The sequence below is a fragment of the Rattus norvegicus genome, chromosome 15, assembly GCF_021556685.1.
Source record: "Rattus norvegicus strain SHRSP/BbbUtx chromosome 15, alternate assembly SHRSP_T2T, whole genome shotgun sequence".
Taxonomy (NCBI): Eukaryota; Metazoa; Chordata; class Mammalia; order Rodentia; family Muridae; genus Rattus; species Rattus norvegicus.
This window is the reverse complement of record NC_141548.1, coordinates 3950369-3970894: the sequence shown is the minus strand read 5'-3', so window position 1 is coordinate 3970894 and position 20526 is coordinate 3950369. Positions and strand designations below refer to the sequence as shown.

Here is a 20526-nt window from a genome sequence, read left to right as displayed (position 1 = left end):
CTGCCGCCCCTGGGAGCTGCCCAGCATGGGTGCTGAGAACTGAACTTGCGTCCTCTTGTAAAGCAGTGCATGTTCTAACTTTAGAGACAGCTCTCCAGCCCACCAGAGGTGACATTGTGTAGTTGTTAATGGATCAGATCTGCGATTTTAATTCTACTCCTGACTTTTATTATTTGAGGACCATTGGGCCAGTGAGTTAATGGATAATGAAATAGAACAACATCAGTCAGAAGGTGGTTCTTGGAAGCTAAGCCAGGAAAAGCAACAAATCTTTAGTTGGTTTGACCAAGAATAAAAAAACCACTACTAACAATAATCAGGGGGTTGGGGATTTGGCTCAATGGTAGAGCGCTTGCCTAGCAAGCACAAGGTCCTGGGTTCGGTCCCCAGCTCCAAAAAAAAAAAAAAAAAAAGAAACCAATAATCAGACTTCACACAGCACATGTCATATAGTGAGCCCTGAGTAATAACTGTGGATACTAAGAAAGGGAGTTAGGAGACTAGCTTCAGCAAGGTCTGAGGAACAATGTGCTGTCAGGAGAAACTGTAAAGCCAAAACCTAGTGTCAAACCTGGAAATAAAACTGTGATTCCTAGAATTCTAAGAGAGTCAATTAGACCTGCACTGGCAGGCTACAGTGTCAAGGGTTAGATGAGATGGTGTCTGTAAATGTCCTTGAGGAGCTGCAGGCACTGAACAAGTCCAGACATTGTTAGATTTCTGAAGCATCTCTAGTGGGAAAGAGTGAGTGTCCCGTACAGGTGAGTACGAAGTCCACACAAGGTGACAGACACTCTTCACCACAGCTGCCATCCGTTCTATACAGACAAGGCCTTACAGGGCACTTGAATTCCAAGTTTATTTTTGGCCTCTACTCATATAGTGTATGCTTACTTACCACCTGATAAGTTGCTGAGGAATCAAGAATTTTCTCCCCTTCTCTCAAATTATCCATTTAGTGAATCTGACATCACCCAAGAATCACCGATTACATCAACTGACACTGGGAATTCGCACTCTGCTTTTCCAAGCTACGCAGGCACAGGGGTCTCGACAGAAGGCAGCTCCGACTTCTCTTGGGGATATGGTGTGAGTTGTCTGCTAATCATTCTGCTGCAGTCCTAGGAACTGAGGAATCGTCATTGCTTCACTCTTCTGCACAGTGTGTGTGTGTGGTGGGGGGTGGTGTGTGTGTGTGTGTGTGTGTGTGTGTGTGTGTGTGTGTGTGTGTGTGTGTGTGCGTGCGTGTGTGTGCGCGCGCGCGTGTGTGTATGCTTGCCATGTAAACAACTATGGAGGTCAGAGGTCAACAGTAGGTGTTTTCCTTGATCACTTTTAACCTTACTTACTTGTTTGTTTATTGTTTTTGAGACAAGGTCTTTTTGTGTAACTCACTTATATAGACCAGGCTACCCTCAAACTCACAGAGATCCACATGCCTCTGCCTCTCCAGTGCTGCAATTAAAGGATGCACCTCCATGCCCAGGCATTTTATTCTGCATCGATGTTTTGAGACAAAGTTCTACTAGTTAGCACTAGCTGTCTTGGAGCTTATGTCTACCAGACTGGCCCCACACTCATAGAGACCTACCTGTCTCTTACTCCTGAGTGCTGAGATTAAAAGCATGTGCCACTGTGCATGGTTTTTATACTTTTTCAATTTAATTTGTAAAAACTGTGCATGCATGCATATTATGTATGTGTGGGTGCTGGTACCTTGGTCCATTTGTGGAGGGCATAGGACAACTTCGTAAAGTTATTTAATCCCATCTTTACGTGGGTGTAAGGCTTGCAGGCTAGCATCTTAATCCACTGAGCCATCTGTCCATAGTTAGCTGTTCTTTTCATAGAGTCACCTGATTGTTTAAATCTTTTGTTACTACCATTAGTCACTTTCCAGTAGTTTTTCATGAGTGTATAGGTTCCTCAGTTATTTGCATGTATATACTATTTTTTAGTCTCCTTTTGTCACTCACCATTGTTAATGTGGGTGTTTATTACTGCTCCACAGCCGTCAACTAGATAGTATATATAATAGTGTTGGTGTTAACATGTTGTAGTGAGAGCATTTCCAGATTTAACTTTGGATTTTCAGATTGTATTAGTTTCTTCAGAGAATATTTTGAACATATCTGTCTGTTGCTGTAGTTACCTTAGGATTTAGGGTGAGGAGACTGACAAGGATGTAAGGTACAGGGAGTGACCTGTAGCACAGTGCTGAAACAGCATGTAACAAGGGTATTTACTTGAGACTAGAGTGTATAACAGGCTGAGACTTAGGACTGAAGAGGTGATCGTGTAAAGAAAGAGAAAAGGACTTTCAGATTTCAGACAGATAAATGTCAGAGGGGGCTGGCAAAATAGCTCAGTGGTTAAATATCACTGGGACCAGTTATGATCCCAGCATCCATATAACAAGCCGGGTGCCTCCCCAATGGCTGTAAGCTGGGTCTCCCAACCCCAATGGCTGTAAGCCGGGTGCCTCCCCAGTGGCTGTAAGCTGGGTCTCCCACCCCCCGTGCCTATAACCTCAAGATAGCGGTGCTTACTTCCAGCTAGGCTGAGACTCAAGCCCCAGACTGGAGAAGAGACCCATCTCAGGAACAGGCACAGCATGATGGAGAGAAAACCTGATGCCCTGGGCTCTTCTGGCCTCACACAGACACACATAAGAGGACAAGAAACTTGTATTTCATAGATAAACGTTGTTAGAACTGAAAAGGTGCATGGGTAGAGGAGATCTAAGGTGGTGAATCTGGGGAAGACGCACAAATGGTGTGGAGCAGTGGAACAGGACTGCACCTGTGGGCATCAAACTCCTCCTGGTGAATGAATCCCACGCCTGACCAGGAGGCTTCAGTGAGCCACCCAAACAGTCCCATGACCTCTGTGTTGTGATCCGTCTTTTTAGGCTCTAAATGTCATGTACATGTTTCCGATCTCTTCCACTCCTTGGCATGAACGCCCCCTGCCTTAACTTCCCTTTATAAACACAGTGCCTCAAATGAGCTCTAAGATAGCAAAATATGATTGCTGCTATTTGTATTTGCAGTGGTGGAGATTGAGTGTGTGTGTGTGTGTGTGTGTGTGTGTGTGTGTGTGTGTGTGTGTGTGTTGTCTGTGCATGTGTCTATCTGTGCCTGTGCGTGTATGTCTGTGTCTGTGTGTATGTATGTGTGTGTGCCTGTGTGTATGTCGCCTGTGTGTGTGTCTGTGTGTATATATATGTGCATGTGTCTGTATCTGTGCCTGTGCTTGTGTGTGTGTCTTGTGTCTGTGTCTGTGTCTGTGTGTGCCTGTATATGTGTCTGTCTATGTGTGTATCTATATCTGTGTGTGTGCCTCTGTGTTGGAGACACAATGCTATGGTATGAATATAGAGTTCAGAAGATAACTTATGGAAAGCTGGAAAGATGGCTAAGTGGTTAAGTGCACTGGCTCCTCTTCAGAGGACCCAGGTTCAATAACAGCTGTCTGTAACTCCAATTCCAGGGGATCTGCCACTCTTGCATGCAAGCAAAACACCACATAAAGATAAATAAATCTTTTTTTTAATTTTATAAAGAAGATGACAACTTGTGAGCCTGAGTTGGCTTAAAAATAGAAAGTTCATGTTATGATATCCACTGGCGCTCATTCTGTAATACACTGTAAGATTTTTTTAAAAATTAAAAATTATAATTTGCCAACAAAAAGCACACACCAAAATTAATCAGACACAAAGTCTATACCTCTCGCATCTCAGTGACTCGTAAGTACATGAAAATATCTGGTAGTGAAAGCGTAAAGTGAAGTGTAAAGAATAGCTAGCCGTGTAGACACTCCCGCCGTGTAGACACTCCCAGTACATCTCTTCTACCAGTAGCTCATCTGAACGTCTGTGGGATTGTGTTTGATCATGTAGAGTTCCCAGTAGATCTATTATATTAATAGCTCGTCTCATCTAACCATCTGTGGGATTGCCTTTGTTTGTTTCTAGGAACTTGACCAGAATGCCACTGAGAAAGTGAAGGCCATGTTCACGGCCATTGATGAGCTCCTGTATGAACAGAAGCCGAGCGTGCACACACAGAGCCTGCAGAAAGAGTGCCAGCAGTGGGCGTCCAGCTTCCCTCACCTCAGGTGCCAACTTGCGGATCCGGGAACCTTTCTGGGCTGTAGATTATTTCTCAGATAGGGTCTCACTATGAAAGGTTGGCTGTGTAGGAGCTCACTCTGTAGACCAGACTGGCCGTGACTCACAGAACAGAGACCCTCCTCTCTGTCTCCAGAGTGCTGGGTTTAAAGGCTCACCTGGCCCAGGCATGGTTTTTGTTTCTTTGTTTTGCTTTTTGGTTTGTTTGTTTGTTTGTTTGTTTGTTTGTTTGTTTTTAACATATATGATTTTGATTAAATTATCTAAAGCCATGTTATACAAAGCCTCAGCTGAAAGAAAAGTCAAGTCAGTACAAGTTTATCCTAACAGCATGTCATTCTAATTGAACTTTTTTTTTTTTTTTTTGGAGACAGGGCCTCACTGTGTAGACCAGGCTGGCTTCCAACTCATTTATCTGCCTGCCTCTGCCCCCCTTGGCCACCACATCTAGCTATGAGTAAAACATTTTTTGGGTTTTTTTTAAGGTTTATTTATTCAATGTACATGAGTACACTGTAGCTGTCTTCAGACGTACCAGAAGAGGGCATCGGATCCCATTACAGATGGTTGTGAGCCACCATGTGGTTGCTGGGAATTGAACTCAGGACCTTTGGAAAAGCAGTCAGTGCTCTTAACCTCTGAGCCATCTCTCCAGTCCTAAACTGTTTTATAAATGTGTCTGTGTACATATGAGAAAAGGTCTCAGGTATCCCAGGTTGGCCCTAAACTTTTTTAAAAAAAGTATTTTTTCTTAGGCTGGGTATGGTGTCACATGCCTTTAGTCCTAGCATTCCAGAGGCAGGTAGATCTCTATGAGTTCAGGGCCAGCCTGATCTACATAGTGGGATCCAGGACAGCCAGAGCTACATAGTGTAACCCTGTCTCAAAAACAAAAATAACAAAGCAAAACAAAAAAGCCCTCCTGAAATGTTCTGTTTGCCTAAATGTATGTACACATACTGCACATTCACCGGGTGCCCATGGGGACCAGAAGAGGGTCTGACTGTCTGAAACTGCAGTTACAGACAGTGTGAACTGCCGTGTACAGACAGTGTGAACTGCCATGTAGGCGTTGGAAACTGAACCTGGTCCTCTGCAACAGCAGAAAGTGCTCTTAACCTCCGAGCTCTCTCTCGAGCTCCAAGCATGGAACTCCGCATCTGAGCTGATGATCTTGAACTCTGACTCCTCCTCCAGCCTCCGCCTCCTGGGATTGCAGACATGGGCCATCATGTCACAAGCCAAGTAAAATATATCAGTAGCTGGCTTTGAGTGTCAGGACATTCCAGAGAACCTTTCTTTTGAAAGGTGTATGGGGAGTGGGGGAATGTGGTGTGGGATGTAGTAGGGATTGAACCCAGAGCCTTGTCAGGCTAGGAGGTATCCTACTGCTGCACTGCCCTGCACCCCTAGGAGGTGTCCTACCGCTGCACTGCACTGCACTGCACCCCTAGGAGGTGTCCTACCGCTGCACTGCACTGCACCCCTAGGAGGTGTCCTACCGCTGCACTGCACTGCACCCCTAGGAGGTGTCCTACCACTGCACTGCACTGCCCTGCACCCCTAGGAGATGTCCTACCGCTGCACTGCACTGCACCCCTAGGTGGTGTCCTACCACTGCACTGCACTGCACTGCACTGCCCTGCACCCCTAGGAGGTGTCCTACCACTGCACTGTACTGCCCTGCACCCCTAGCGTTTCTTGGGTTTGAAGTTTCTGCACAATGGCTTTATTTTTTCCATAAATATCCTGTCAAAGGGAAGAGTCCTTCATAAGCAGTGTCTGACTAACTTTGTAGACGTTCTAGGAGAGCCATCAGACTTGATGCTAAAGTGCTTAGCTTTTACATGCAGGCCAAGGGAAGGCCTTCACTGTGTCTGTTTTTGTTTGAAGGATTCTGGGTAGGCAGATAATCACTTCGAGTGAAGGCTATGGATTGTACCCTAGATCCCCTTCTGCTGTGTCAGCTTCACATGAAGCAATCTTGCCTCAAGAAAGAGAGTCTACCATGTAAGTATTTCATGATGCAAGCACATCAGTCAGGCCTCTAGCTTGATGCAAGCACATCAGTCAGTCCTCTAGCTTGATGCAAGCACATCAGTCAGTCCTCTAGCTTGATGCAAGCACATCTGTCAGTCCTCTAGCTTGCTGCGATGGCTCCTTGGGAGGGTGGAGACACAGGGGCAGAGCCTGCGTTCTGAGATGTGTGGCCTAGGTCTGCTTTTTGACCATGTTCTGTTCTAGGAAGTATCAGAGAAGTGTGTCCTGGGTGTTTTAAGTTAACATAACAGGTTGCCATAAAATAAGGTTTATCAATGGCTGAGAGTCTCTACAAAAATCCTATCAATTTGCCACATTGCATTAAAAAAGCTTCTAATAGATTCCCATTGCCTTTAAGATAAATATATAAAAATTAATAAGCTGGCCCTACCTGCTGCTTTCTTGTCTGTCACTTTCTTGTCTCTCATTCAGCAATCCTCCTGATGTTAACTGCCTCTCATATCTTAAATGCATTCAAATGGGGTTGGTCCACTTTCATTTGGAAAGTGTTCTTGGACTGGGAAGGAGCCACACATAAGCAATTTAGTCATTTTGTGTATGTCTGACTGACACCTACCACAGTGCCTTAGATACCACTGACATCCTTCAACTTCTTCTAAGTGAGAACATAACATGTTTACATGATAACAGAATGCACAAAAAAGCAGACTAATGTATAAATGAGATTATGGTTTCAAATAAGGTTGTCTTCAGCATAAATAGTAGTATGTGGGTCAAAATGGTAGTCCAGGAAGTTAAATCATAAACCAGGAAGGAAAAGGAAGGAAGGAAGAAAGAAAAAGAAAGAAAGGAAGGAAGAGAGAAAGAAAGAAAAAGAAACCTGAAAAGTTGAGTTTGCAGGGATAAACTATGCATTCTTCTGCTTCAGGTTAATTTAACAGTTGTGTCTAAATAGGGTTTCACTATGTAGCCCTGGCTGGCCTGGAACTCACTGTGTAGACCAAGATAGCCTCAAACTCAGAGATCCACCTGCATATTCTACTCTACCCAGCTATATTTATTGTAAATACAAATTTCAACAGATGCTGTTGAGTACAGTGCTGTGGGAGAACTAGATTCCACCTCCTAGGTAAGGAAGTCAGCCCTTGCCATGGTGTACAGAGAACAGCAACCCTACAGTGAAACACAGGGGAAGCTTCCATGACACTTGGCTTTACAGTGATTTCTAGGACATAATATCATAGGCAAAATCAAAACTAGTCAGATTCCTGAGTGCAAATAAGAAAGAGAGAATAGGATAACATGTTTGCAAAGCCGGAAGGTGCAAGGAATTTCTACAACTCAAAACTAAAACAACCTAACTGAAAATGGACAGAGGATACAAATAGACAGCTCTCTAAATGTACGTGAGTGGCCATCAGTTGTGTGAAAAGATCCCATGTTACCATCAGAAAAGGAGTCCAAGTCAGAGCCAGGCAGTATCACCTAGCATGGTCAGGTACCGAGGGTAATGCCCCTAGCACTGGGAAACAGTTAGAATAGCTAGGGTATTGCCAGGGCAAGAGGGTTTGCCCAAGGTTCTGTTACCACGCTATGCTGCCAGCTGTGTGAGAGCTGTTCTAGTACGTCATTAATAGTACCTTTTCTTCCCTCTCCAAGATTTGGTATAAGGGGAAAGAAGTTACACTTTTCATCGTCTTACAAAGCATCTCCCAGCACCAAAGCCTCTGGCTCGTCTGCTGATGGAGAGGAGGCGGACTGTATAATCTTCTCTGAAGGAATAATCGAGGAGTACCTAGCTTTTGACCACACAGATATGTGAGTACCTCCTTTCAAGAGTCTCACTCTGGTGTATCTATTAGCGTCTACTTTTTTAGAGACTGATTACTAATGTCGCCTGAAGTAGATTTGTAACCATTTGGAATCTGTTTCCAGTTAGCTCCCACATGCACAGCTCATGTCCTGTTGCTCCCACACACCAGGGTCCTCCATACCTTCTTCTCCACTTACGGTTTGCCTTTTCTATAATCAGATGTTTAAATGACTAATTTTATCTACATAATCTGATTTTATCCTTTTATAAATTATCACCAGTGATAACATCAAAAAGTTGAAGAGGTGTGAACTTTGTTTAAAATAAACTTTCTTACTTTGTTATTCTTGTTTTGAGACATGATTTCAATCAGTAGTCTTGACTGGACTCAAACTCATACAAATTCACCTGCCTCTGCCTTCCATGTGCTAGGATTAAAGGTGTGCATCACTATGGCCATCTAATTCTTACTTTAAAAGGATACATAATTTATCAGTTAATCATGCTTAAACTAGCTACTTTATTCTGACAGTAGTCATAGATGAGATGCTACCCGGAAATGGGACAGGTGAGCTCAAAGTGAATAAGGGATCTGTCTGAGGTTCAGTCAAGCCAGAACCTCATTCATCTGCTAAACTCGGTGCTCTCATGACACCCCGTGCTCCCTTTCTGAAATGTAAACTATCTGTCTGAGTCATTAAAAGTTGTCGATAACTGGGATGTGGCTCAGTTGGTAAATTGTCTTCCCGACAGATACAAAGCTCTGGGTCCAATCCCTAGCACCACATAAACGGGGAGCAGTGGCTCGGCCTGTAACCCAGTGTCCAGGAGGTAGTAGTAAGAGAAGCAGAGGCTCCCGTCCTCAGCTGCAGAGAAGGTTAAAGGCAAGCCTGGGCTATGTGGCTCCCGTCCTCAGCTGCAGAGAAGGTTAAAGGCAAGCCTGGGCTATGTGGCTGCCGTCCTCAGCTGCAGAGAAGGTTAAAGGCAAGCCTGGGCTATGTGGCTGCCGTCCTCAGCTGCAGAGAAGGTTAAAGGCAAGCCTGGGCTATGTGGCTGCCGTCCTCAGCTGCAGAGAAGGTTAAAGGCAAGCCTGGGCTATGTGGCTGCCGTCCTCAGCTGCAGAGAAGGTTAAAGGCAAGCCTGGGCTATGTGGCTCCCGTCCTCAGCTGCAGAGAAGGTTAAAGGCAAGCCTGGGCTATGTGGCTGCCGTCCTCAGCTGCAGAGAAGGTTAAAGGCAAGCCTGGGCTATGTGGCTGCCGTCCTCAGCTGCAGAGAAGGTTAAAGGCAAGCCTGGGCTATGTGGCTGCCGTCCTCAGCTGCAGAGAAGGTTAAAGGCAAGCCTGGGCTATGTGGCTGCCGTCCTCAGCTGCAGAGAAGGTTAAAGGCAAGCCTGGGCTGTTACACTCTGTCTCATTTAAAAAGGCTCAGTGGGTAAATGCTTGTCATACAAGCCTGACAAACTGACTCAGATCCCTAAGACCCACGTAAGCTAAATGCAGTAGCACAGACGTCTGTCATTCCAGAATATTTTCGTGCAGGGAATTGGGAGGCAGAGACAGGAGAATCTCCAAAGGCTGATGGAGCAATTAGCCTGGTGCACCTACTAGTGAGCAAGAGAGCTTCCATCTCAAACACGATGGAAGGCGAAGACCTAAGGTCGTCCTCTAACCTCCACATGTGCACCATAGCATACACACATCCATACTCAACACGCACTCACAGATCACGCACAAAACTAGTTAATGGGGAATGACTCCTTGTATAAAAAACTAGGGGTTGGGGATTTAGCTCAGCGGTAGAGTGTTTGCCTCGCAAGCGCAAGGCCCTGGGTTCGGTCCCCAGCTCCGAAAAAAAGAAAAGGAAAAAAAAAAACAAACAAATATTTCCAGGACCAGTATTCTAACAGCATATCTGGAAGTGCCGGCACTGTGTAGGCCGGGGGGTTGCATCTGGCGATTGTGTCATATGATTGTAGACCTCTCTTCCTCCTGCGGTGTCTTCTACAGACATCTTCACTCCTGTGCTCGCTCACTCATGGACTCAGAGTCCTACAGCCAGCAGACAGCTCCGTCTGTAAGGGAATTTGCAATGAGTGCTTTTGATCTTCTAGAGACCCCTCCTTCCATCTTTCTCATCTACTTGTGTCTTTTGTTTTTTGGTTGTTTTTTTCAAGTCAGAGGTCTGTCCCTTCCGTCCTTCCTCTTAAGTTATAAAGAATGAAGTAGACTGACTAACGTAAACTGTGATACAGATGACTGGTATGTGCTCCTAGGGCACCTTCCTTTTTCTGACGAGAGTAAACCCAAGTGATAATATGGTAATCAGGAAATATGGGCAAGACTTTGAAAGGCAGCCTTGTTAGGGATGCTACCAAAATATATTCTTGTAAAGTGACACTGTGGCCTTTAGAATGTTACTGACTAAAATTGACCCTCTAGAGCAGGCCTAGAATCACAGTTATTCAGGAAATTGAGTCAAGGAGAGAGAGTCACAAGTTCAAAGCCAGCCTGGGTTATAAAGTGAGGTTGGACCAGTTTATCCAACTTGGGAAGACACTGTCTCAAAATAAAAAGTTAAAACAGGCCGGAGTATGTAACTCAAGGATAAAGAGCCGGAGTATGTAACTCAGTGTAGAGAGCCGGAGTATGTAACTCAGGGGTGAGAGCTGGAGTATGTAACTCAGGGGTAGAGAGCCGGAGTATATAACTCAGTGTAGAGAGCTGGAGTATGTAACTCAGGGGTAGAGAGCTGGAGTATGTAACTCAGTGTAGAGAGCTGGAGTATGTAACTCAGGGGTAGAGAGCCGGAGTATGTAACTCAGGGGTAGAGAGCCGGAGTATGTAACTCAGGGGTAGAGAGCTGGAGTATGTAACTCAGGGGTGAGAGCTGGAGTATGTAACTCAGGGGTAGAGAGCTGGAGTATGTAACTCAGGGGTGAGAGCTGGAGTATGTAACTCAGGGGTAGAGAGCTGGAGTATGTAACTCAGTGTAGAGAGCTGGAGTATGTAACTCAGGGGTAGAGAGCCGGAGTATGTAACTCAGGGGTAGAGAGCCGGAGTATGTAACTCAGGGGTAGAGAGCTGGAGTATGTAACTCAGGGGTGAGAGCTGGAGTATGTAACTCAGGGGTAGAGAGCTGGAGTATGTAACTCAGGGGTAGAGAGCCGGAGTATATAACTCAGTGTAGAGAGCTGGAGTATGTAACTCAGGGGTAGAGAGCTGGAGTATGTAACTCAGTGTAGAGAGCTGGAGTATGTAACTCAGGGGTAGAGAGCCGGAGTATGTAACTCAGGGGTAGAGAGCCGGAGTATGTAACTCAGGGGTAGAGAGCTGGAGTATGTAACTCAGGGGTGAGAGCTGGAGTATGTAACTCAGGGGTAGAGAGCTGGAGTATGTAACTCAGGGGTGAGAGCTGGAGTATGTAACTCAGGGGTAGAGAGCTGGAGTATGTAACTCAGGGGTGAGAGCTGGAGTATGTAACTCAGGGGTAGAGAGCTTGTCCTGCAGAAGGCCCTGGCTGAGACCCTAGGACCACAGGGAAAATGTTCCTAACTGAAGATACTGGTGTTCACATGTAAGTGAGAGTCCTGCAGGAAATGAGTTTGTGTGATAGCTTTAGCAGTAGCTTCATACACGTAGACACTCCAGGAAAAAGGCACATTCCTAACTTATCTTTCTACAAAATTTAAATTTCACATATAAAACTTCAAATCATGTAGGTTCATGAACATGGAAGCCTTGTTTGTTTGTGACAAGGGCCCACTACAGAGCCCTCCCTGGTCTGAAACTTGATACATAGACAATGCTGGCCTTGAACACCAAAGATTCACCTGTTTCTGCCTTCCAAGTGCTGGAATTAAAATTATGTGCCACTATTTTAGGGCTCAAAGGCATTTTTAAAACCTAATACAAAATCTCTAAGTCATATAAGAAGTTCTTAAATGATACTAGGCAGTATTTCTGCATAGAAAAAAGAAATACAAGGTCAAACAAGGGACAAACGAGGCAAAAATATCAGCACCACGTTCGTAGAGTTAATTTGCTTAAAATGCACATCAGTAAGAAAAGGACTAAGGATTACACAGGGAAAGGACATGAAGAGAAAGTTGATATGAGCAGAACAAACATTTTAAATTTATGAAATTCAACCACATTTACATTAGATATAAATGTCAGACGATGGTGGGATTCCGTGAGAGCCATCAGGTCAAGGAAATCAGGTAAATCTTTATCCTTAAATGGCATCTTCTTTCACTATTGGAATAAAGAATCTCTTGAGAAGATGGTGGACCTGGTCTTTCAACTTGCAAAGCAGGTGCCCTTTACCTCACTAGTTGTATTTCTAGGGCTCTGTTCTACAGATGCAGTCGCTCATGAAGTGAACACTGCATAACAGTTAGAGTACTGACCTTAGTGGGAAAAGGCCTGGCTAGTTGGACACACATGGTGCATCGCTGGGATGCTCCAACCGTGCTCTAAGAGACAGGCTCATCTGTATTAGAGGGAGCAGTTGCAGGTGCCCTGGTGAATAAGATGATGTGCAGTGTAACACATGGTGTGGTTGGTTCTTTGGAACAGTATAGAACATCTGCTTCTGCTAAGGGACGAGGATCAGACATGTAGGAGACAGCCTTTTCATTATGAGTCCTTCTTTGCAGTTTGATTTGTTTCACCAAATGATGTTATATGCCTGTAGTTCCAACATTTGTTATTTAGGGGCAAGTCTGTTCACCACAGATTTAAGAGCAGCCAGGGCTACATAGGGAATTCTAGCCAATCAAGGCTACATAGTGAGATCCTACCCTTGAAATTACATTTAACAGTTAAAGCAAGTAAACACAGCTCAGCACAGTCATTCTGACCTTCTTAGGCCACTTACTAATGCCTAGCTAGTTCTTCCTTAGGTCACTGCCCTGCGTGAACCTCTGTCCTGCCTTTTTCCTTCTGGAGATCTCTGCTGCCTGAGGGCAGTCTTCACTGTATAAATCTGGAACATTTCTCCCTTTCTAAGCCGCTTCCTAAATTTGCTTTGTCTTTCTTTAGAGTAGTCTGTGCTAAGTAAGCACGCTGCCAGCCAGCCCTCCTCAGCACCAGGCTGTTGGTATTCTCCTCAGCACATAGACTGGCTCCTGAGGAGTTTCTGCTCACAGAACTCCAGAGGTCTTGTTGATTTCAGTCCCCAATTCTTTTGTAGGGTTCTAGGACAGTGTGGAGATTAAAAAGGAACCCAGGTTTTCCTACTGAGAACTCCTTTACCTCACAAGGCAGCTTCCGGTGCTACATTAGCTGAGGGGGAGGAGGGTGGAGCAGCACCAAGCACATTTCTGAGTCACAAACAGTGGTGGTGCTTAGGGAAGAATAATCATGAAATCTTTCCCTCTTGCTTCTATTCCAGGGAAGAGGGATTTCATGGAAACAAATCAGAAGCAGCTACAGAGAAACAGAAGTTAGGGTACCCTCCCATTGCACCATTTTACTGCATGAAAGAGGATGTTCTTGCTTATGTGTTTGACAACGTGTGGAGCAAGGCTGTGGGCTGTATGGAGCAGTTGACACGTAGTCACTGGGAGGGATTTGCTTCTGGTAAGGATCCTCATGAAACCAATGTAAAAAATAATTATTAATGATTTACAAAGCCTAGTCAGTGTTTTTGTGTATGTGTGGTGCTGGTCACCCCAGGACCCTGTGTATGCTATACAAACACTACCCAAGTTGCATCACAACCTTTTTTCTATTTTTTAATTTTGAGACAAGGCTTCACTAACTTAGGCAGGCAGGCCTTGAACTTGTGATCCCCCTGCTTCAGCCTCTTGAGTAGCTGGTATTTATGGGCCTGTGCTATCAGTTCTGGCTCTAAGAAGTCAAGGTTATATGCTTCATTAGAACAGTTCCTAGGTATGAGAGATGGCAAAAAACATTGGGGTTTTTTTGTTTTTTGTTTTTTTCTGTCTTCACACACACCCACCCCACAACACTTCTGGCACTAAATGTATAGGGTATTCCCACACTTACTTAGCAGATTCTCATACACCATCCGAGTATCCTATGGTTCTGGTCTCATATGCATGGAAGATAGCTGTAGATTCAAAGGGTTCAGTCCACAGCCTATCTGTCCCACCTCATACCTCATGTGACACTTTCAAGCCTCAGGCTATGATCTGTGCTTCTAGTCAAAACTTAGAATTCATGGGACAGCCTTCCTTAGGTTTGATCAATTTGGTAGAGTGGTGCACAGAACTCAGAAGCATAGCTTGTAAAGAATAGCACAAAGCGTACAGATGAACAGCTAGATAAGAAATGCAGAGGACAGTGTAGGGGGACCGAAGTGGGTATCCATGCCACTCTCCAAGTACCTCGAGTGGTGAGCAGACTGGAAACTCCTCTGAACAAGGCCCTTACTTGGGTTTTAGAATCCTCACTATGTAAGCATGATGATCAAATAATTGGCCATTGATCAATTCACCCTTCACAAGTCAGGGGACTAGGACTAAAAGTTCCAAAGCTGATAACATGGTTGGTTGCCCTGTCAACTAACCCTCCCTTGCCCCTATCCTGAAACTCTTCTGACTCTCCCAGCCACCATCCATGTCTTCAGGACACAGAAAGATACTATTGCTTTGACTACTCTAAGGGTTTTAGGAGCTATGTACCAGAACCTAGGTAGAGACCAAATACGTTTGCTTTATATTATTAAAGCCTGATTACTGTTGGTGTTTCTCACAGAAACTAGCAAAGAACTTAGTAAATACTTGAGACTGGGTGGAGGAGTGATGAGGCCTCACCTGTGGCCGTGAGGGTTTGGACTCTCCTCCAGCACATCTGTGAGGAGACCATGTAAATGGTGCATGCTTCTCACACTGTCTCAGTGAGAGTGATTAACACACAAGACACTTCACACACATGAAGTATAAAGCTTGGTAAGTCCTCATCTATGTAGTGTGCACCTGTGAAGCCCTCACTGCAGTCAGTACAGTGGCCATCCATCACTCCCAGATGTTCATGTCCTCTGTAAGCCCCTGCTTCCTGTCACTGTATGTTGTGTCTGTTCCCAGAAGATGTTTCTGCTGAGAGAAGCCAGAGAGTATATGGTAGTGTGGATGAAAACAGCTCTGAGTGAGTGGCATTGTTTGAAAGGATTAGGGCTTGTGGCCTTGGAATATATGTGGCATTGTTGGAGGAAATGTGTCACTGGGGTGGGCTTTGGAGTCTCAAATGCTCAGAGTCAGGCCCAGTGCAACATTCTTTCCCTGCCGCCTGCCCATCCAGATGTAGATCTCTCAGCTACTTCTTCAGCGCTATGCCTGCCTGCACACTGCTGTGCTGCCCACCTCTGACCTGTAAGACAGCCCCAGTTAAATATGTTCCTGTTAGAGTTGCTGTGGTCATGGTGTCACTTCACAGCAATAAAACCTTAACTAAGACAGGGCATCTATCCGCTAACTCCATTCCCAACATCTGAAGCTGACAACTTGCAATGACAAAAAGCAGGTGACTTCTCTGGCGGGTTCTTCCATCTCAGGATGATGATCTGAGACTTAGCTGCCTCGCTTTGTGCATCTGTAACTCCTTTTATTGCTGGGTATTATTTCATGAAGCCACATTTTATCAGTTTACCTATTGATGGACATTTGAATTGCTTTCCACTTTAGCTGGTACAAATACTACTGTGCAAGAATTTAGGGGAACATATTTCTGTTTCTCTAGGCAGATTACTAGTACTAGATGACTGGGTTATATTCATAGATACATAAATACTTTGTTATATTTTATGTTTATCTTTACCACTCAAATTATTCCAGATCTCACAGTTTTAATCAACGCATCCTATTATCTCACACGTTTATGGATTAGAAAGCCTAGAACAACTTAATGAGTCCTTTGCCTACGGTCTCACAAGACTGAGGTCAAGGTATTGGCCAATAATACGTTTTCATGTGAAAGCTAAGCTAGAAAAGTGTCCACTTCTGTCTCTGTGTACACAAGGATTGTGAACAAATCCTTATGATGGTGGTTTTCATGGCAACTTTATTTTTCAAAGTCAGCCAGTCAAACCAGAATTACACAGTTCACTTATTTATGACATCAGTTTCAGAGGGATCACACGCCCCCTTCTGGATTCACAGGCACTGCATGTACATTGTACATGGACACATAAAATAAAAACAAATAATATCTTTATATCTCTAATTATCCTCCTTTTGCTTTTATACTGCCAGTTTTCTTGTCTACTAAAGATGATTAGGGATAAAATTAACTCTAGGAAGGGAAGAGTTATGTACCCAAACAAACACCACCATATGATATTTCAGAAGCACAAACCTAAAGAAGCATGGGAGGTTGGCCTATGTCCGTGGTTGGAAGGCATCACATTGTTAAGGTGACAGGACTTCCAAATACATCTGTAGGTCAAATGTGGTTCCTGTCACAGTCCCAGCTGCCCGAGCTGGAATATGGTCATACAGAACATGATAGACTGCTTGACTCTCACATTCAGAAGCCACCAACACAGAACAAACTCATGCATTTTTGAGAAACGGGCCAACAGACCCGACCATCTTCTGGACCTGCAAGGGACCCTCCGCAGCTAAAACAGTATTGAAAAATGAAGTTAGAGAACTCAGTTTTTGACTTTAAAATACTTCTTTAAGACTAGCAGAGGACGGGGTTGGGGATTTAGCTCAGTGGTAGAGCGCTTGCCTAGGAAGCGCAAGGCCCTGGGTTCAGTCCCCAGCTCCGAAAAAAAAAAGAACCAAAAAAAAAAAAAAAAGACTAGCAGAGGACATATATGTCAGTGTAGTGAAAACAAATAAGCCTGAGCATTTACATCTAACGATTCCAACAGGGCTGCTGAGATTAGTCAGCGAGGCGACATCTTACCAATAAATGCCGCAGAGCAAGTGGACCCACACAGAAAAGAGTCAGGCTGGAACTAACATCCCACTATTTACAGAAGGTCACTCGGAAGTGGATAAACAGGCCATGAGAGGGCTTGGTGACTGAGGGCAGTCCTTGGAACCTGTATAGGAGAGAAATACGACACATCGTCCTTTGACTTCCACATGCACACCATGACACATGTACGTCTACACACACCAAAAGAAAATGAACAAATGTTAAACATTTAAAAATTTAAAAGTACTCTTAAAATTGATCAAAAACTAAATTTGAGTGAAAATTATGAAACTCTCAGAAAAAAGCTTATAATAAATTTTGGATTTGACACTGAGCTCTTAGATGGGACAATAAGAGCCAGCATAGCAGGGAGCTTTATCAACATTAAAAACTTGCCCATCGGGGTTGGGGATTTAGCTCAGTGGTAGAGCGCTTGCCTAGGAAGCGCAAGGCCCTGGGTTCGATCCCCAGCTCCAAAAAAAAAGAACCAAAAAAAAAAAAAAAAAACTTGTCCATCAAGAGACATTCTCAAGATTGTGAAAACAACACACATGATAAATGATTTATATACATATATATATACACACACATATATGTATATGTATGTATATGTATGTATGGAGCTGATCTCCAGAAGAGATAAAGAACTGCAACTTCATTTTAAAAAGGACACACAACCCAGTTTTTAAAACTGAGCAAATGCCTTCGACAGATATTTCCCTAAACATCTAAAAATGACCAAAAGTCACATGAAAAGATGGTATAGATCATTAATCATTAGGGATGCAGGTAATACCACAGTGAGATGCCTCTTCGTGCCCACTAGGGGCGTGTGTGTGTGTGTGTGTGTGTGTGTGTGTGTGTGTGTGTGTGTGAGAGAGAGAGAGAGAGAGAGAGAGAGAGAGAGAGAGTGAGTGAGTAGTGGATCTTTTGAGGATAAACAAATGGGGAAAGGTTTGCAAAAACTGGAGGCCTCTTGAATTGCTATTGCAAATTAAAGAGGTACAGCCATTGTGGAGAGTTCCTAAAATGTTAAATCACCATTTATAATTCCAGAAATTCCTCTACTAAGTATATTACCAAGGGAACCAAAAAAAGTTTACACAAGAAACTCCACATGTGTGTTCATAGAGGCATTATGGGAAATAGACCTAAAGTGGAAACTCAAGTGTCATGAACTAATGGATAAACAAAATGTTGACATATGCATGTGTTATAGACTAAATTGTATGCCCTCTAAAATCCTCTGTAGAAGCTCTACCTCTCAGTGTGCTTTTAGGGTACTTAGCGAGGTACTTGAGGTTAAGTGAGGCCATGGGATAACAGCACCCTAGACCAGTAGGCTGGTGTCCTTATAAGAATCTGCTGGAGAGACACCAGAGATCTCTTTCTCTTTCCACACATGCACAGAGAGGAGGCCGAATGAGAGCACAGCAAGCAGGTGGTCATCTGCAAGCCAGAAAGAGAAGCCCTAAGAGAGAGCCCAGCCCTGATGGCATCTTGATCTTGGACCCCAGAACTGTGAGAAAACAAGTGTCTATTGTGTATGCCACGCAGCCTGTTATTTTGTTAAAGCAGCCCTGACAGACTAATACACCACACAGTAGAACATTATGCATCCATAGAGAGGAACTAAGCACCCAACCATTATTACAACATGGGTGAGCCTTGAAAATATACTTAATTAAAGGAGACAGACACAGAAAGTCACATGTATTACTAATGCATTGTTTAATTCATATAAAACATTCAGAGCAGATAGTACAGACAAAGTTGCAGGGGTTGGAAGAAGGGACTTGGAGTGATGGGAGTTCTCTAAGACACTGTGGTGATGGTGGTACAGCACTGAGTGCTGGGAAACTGCCATAGATTTTAAGGTTATTGCTGAGTCTTACCTCGCTACAAAACACTTGCTTTACAAAACAAAACGAACATCACACAACCTCTAGCCTGGGGCTGGAGAGGAGGCTCTGTGGTTAAGAGTATTTGCTGCTCTTGCAAAGAGTTCAGATTTCAGCACCCACCTGGTAGGTGGTTCCCAATCCCTGTAACTCCAGTTCCAGAGATCTTATGCCCTCTTCTGGCCTCCCTGTGTACTGCATGCATGTGGTGCACATATATACAGGTAGACAAACACTCAAACATATAAAATAAAAAATTAATAACATATTTAAAAGGCTGGTCTGACAAATGTTCTTTAACATTATTTGTGCACAGATCTGCTATTCATTTGCACCTATCAACAGTTTACCCCCGAGTTCTTTATAGATACTATGGTCTTCTGCCTTGCACTACTTCTAACAAGAAGCCCGATGTCACCCTGTCCCTACGTATCTCCCAAGACTTGGGATGGAGGGCACATTGCCACCACAGCCTCTGGGCACTCATAAGGTTTTCTCCTGCTTGCTGGCTTCAGGCAGTCTGATAATGTGCTGTAATAGTTCTCTTCCTGTTCCTTCCGGGTGGAAGTGCTGGACTCCTGCTCACCCAGGAGCTCCTGCTCACGTCTCAGCCATTATTTCTTCACGTTCCCATCTTTCCTAAGATGTATTATGTATACACACAGTGCTCTGCAGGTCAGAAGCGGGCACCACATCCCATTACACACAGCTCCCTCATGGGGCTGCTGGGAATTGAACTCAGGACCTCTGGAAGAGCAGTCAGTGCTCTAACCGCTGAGCCACCTCTCCAGCCCCTCCTTTTTCTAATCATCTGTCATGACTTGGGTCACGCAGAAATAGATCTGTCTGATCACAGAACCCTCAGATAACTTTGACTTGAAAACTTTTTCCTCAGGCCATCCTCTGAGCAGCTCGTACCACCCTGGGTGTGTGCAACTGTGCTTTTGTTGTGTCTGTCTGCCTGTAATAGCCTCTGTGTCTCTCCTCTCCCCCTTAATATCCACACTCAAATCTACATTAATACATTTATTATTTTAATAAACCCCAATCTTGCTTCAAATTTCTTTCCCCCATTTTTCTTGTGACACTGCATGTTGTGCCTTCTCCTTCATCAGTGTCACCTGTGCCTTAAGTGTGCTGCTAAGTTAGTCACTTGACGTGTACTTCATCAGTGTGAGCTCAGAGTTTATGTGTATGATCTTTGTACTTCCATGCCTCCGTCGCATGGCTTGAATAAGTAGAGTAATGCTGGGCGGTGTATCCCATGCCTGTAACGCCAGTACTCAAAGGCTGAAGTAGAAGGATGCTGAGTTCAAGACCAACCTGGGCTTCGTAGTGAGACCCTGAGAAAAGGCGGGATGTAGAGGAACTTGAAAGCTGTTACTCCTGTGGTCTTGCTTCTGACACCCTCTTCACTGTGAGTTGTATTTTCCTGTCCCTTACCTTTGAGTTTTTGATCTTGGAAATCATCTTAGGCAATTGTAGGTCACGCCTCATTTGTTTATATCACCAGGATTTACTGTCTATCAGCCATTGTCCATTGGATGACAGCCAATGTCGTATGGCTTTGATTGGCTATTTTAAACAAGTGAGTAAGTAAATCTGTCACTCTTAGATTTTGTCTAGAAGCAAAAGTCTGGCAAATAATTTTTTTGATACAACATAGATTGGACTCAAATTTACTAGGTAGCCCAAGTACAAGTACTCTTAATTGGGCCGCAAGTACTCTTTACTGCTGAGCCATCTCTCCACCTCAAACTGAGTATGTTTGATGTGGGGATGTAG

General features: G+C 44.2%; 1 protein-coding gene and 1 long non-coding RNA gene across 21 annotated transcripts in view; one reads left to right on the top strand and one right to left on the bottom strand.

Moving 5' to 3' along the window:
• Fam149b1 (family with sequence similarity 149, member B1) overlaps positions 1-20526 on the top strand; it is a 37952-nt gene that overhangs the window by 3489 nt on the left and 13937 nt on the right. For 8 of the 20 annotated variants that reach the window (XR_015637911.1, XR_015637905.1, XR_015637903.1 and 5 more), the window contains exons 3-7: positions 960-1089; positions 3980-4122; positions 6029-6145; positions 7796-7954; positions 13344-13531. Coding sequence is in view for 10 of the 20 variants with exons in the window: in XM_087585118.1 (XP_087441244.1) it covers positions 960-1089; positions 3980-4122; positions 6029-6145; positions 7796-7954; positions 13344-13531 (737 nt within the window). In the remaining 10 variants the exon portion in view is untranslated. Of the gene's footprint in view, positions 1-959; positions 1090-3979; positions 4123-5154; positions 5381-6028; positions 6146-7795; positions 7955-13343; positions 13532-18250; positions 20159-20254; positions 20330-20526 lie in introns of those variants that run through there. The other 12 variants (XR_015637909.1, XR_015637910.1, XR_015637906.1 and 9 more) reach the window with 7 other exon arrangements.
• LOC148000669 (uncharacterized) lies at positions 9830-14382 on the bottom strand. Its single transcript, XR_015638613.1, has 2 exons — positions 13961-14382; positions 9830-10020 (listed from the first exon to the last, which is right to left on the bottom strand). It is a non-coding gene; the product is annotated as an uncharacterized LOC148000669 (long non-coding RNA).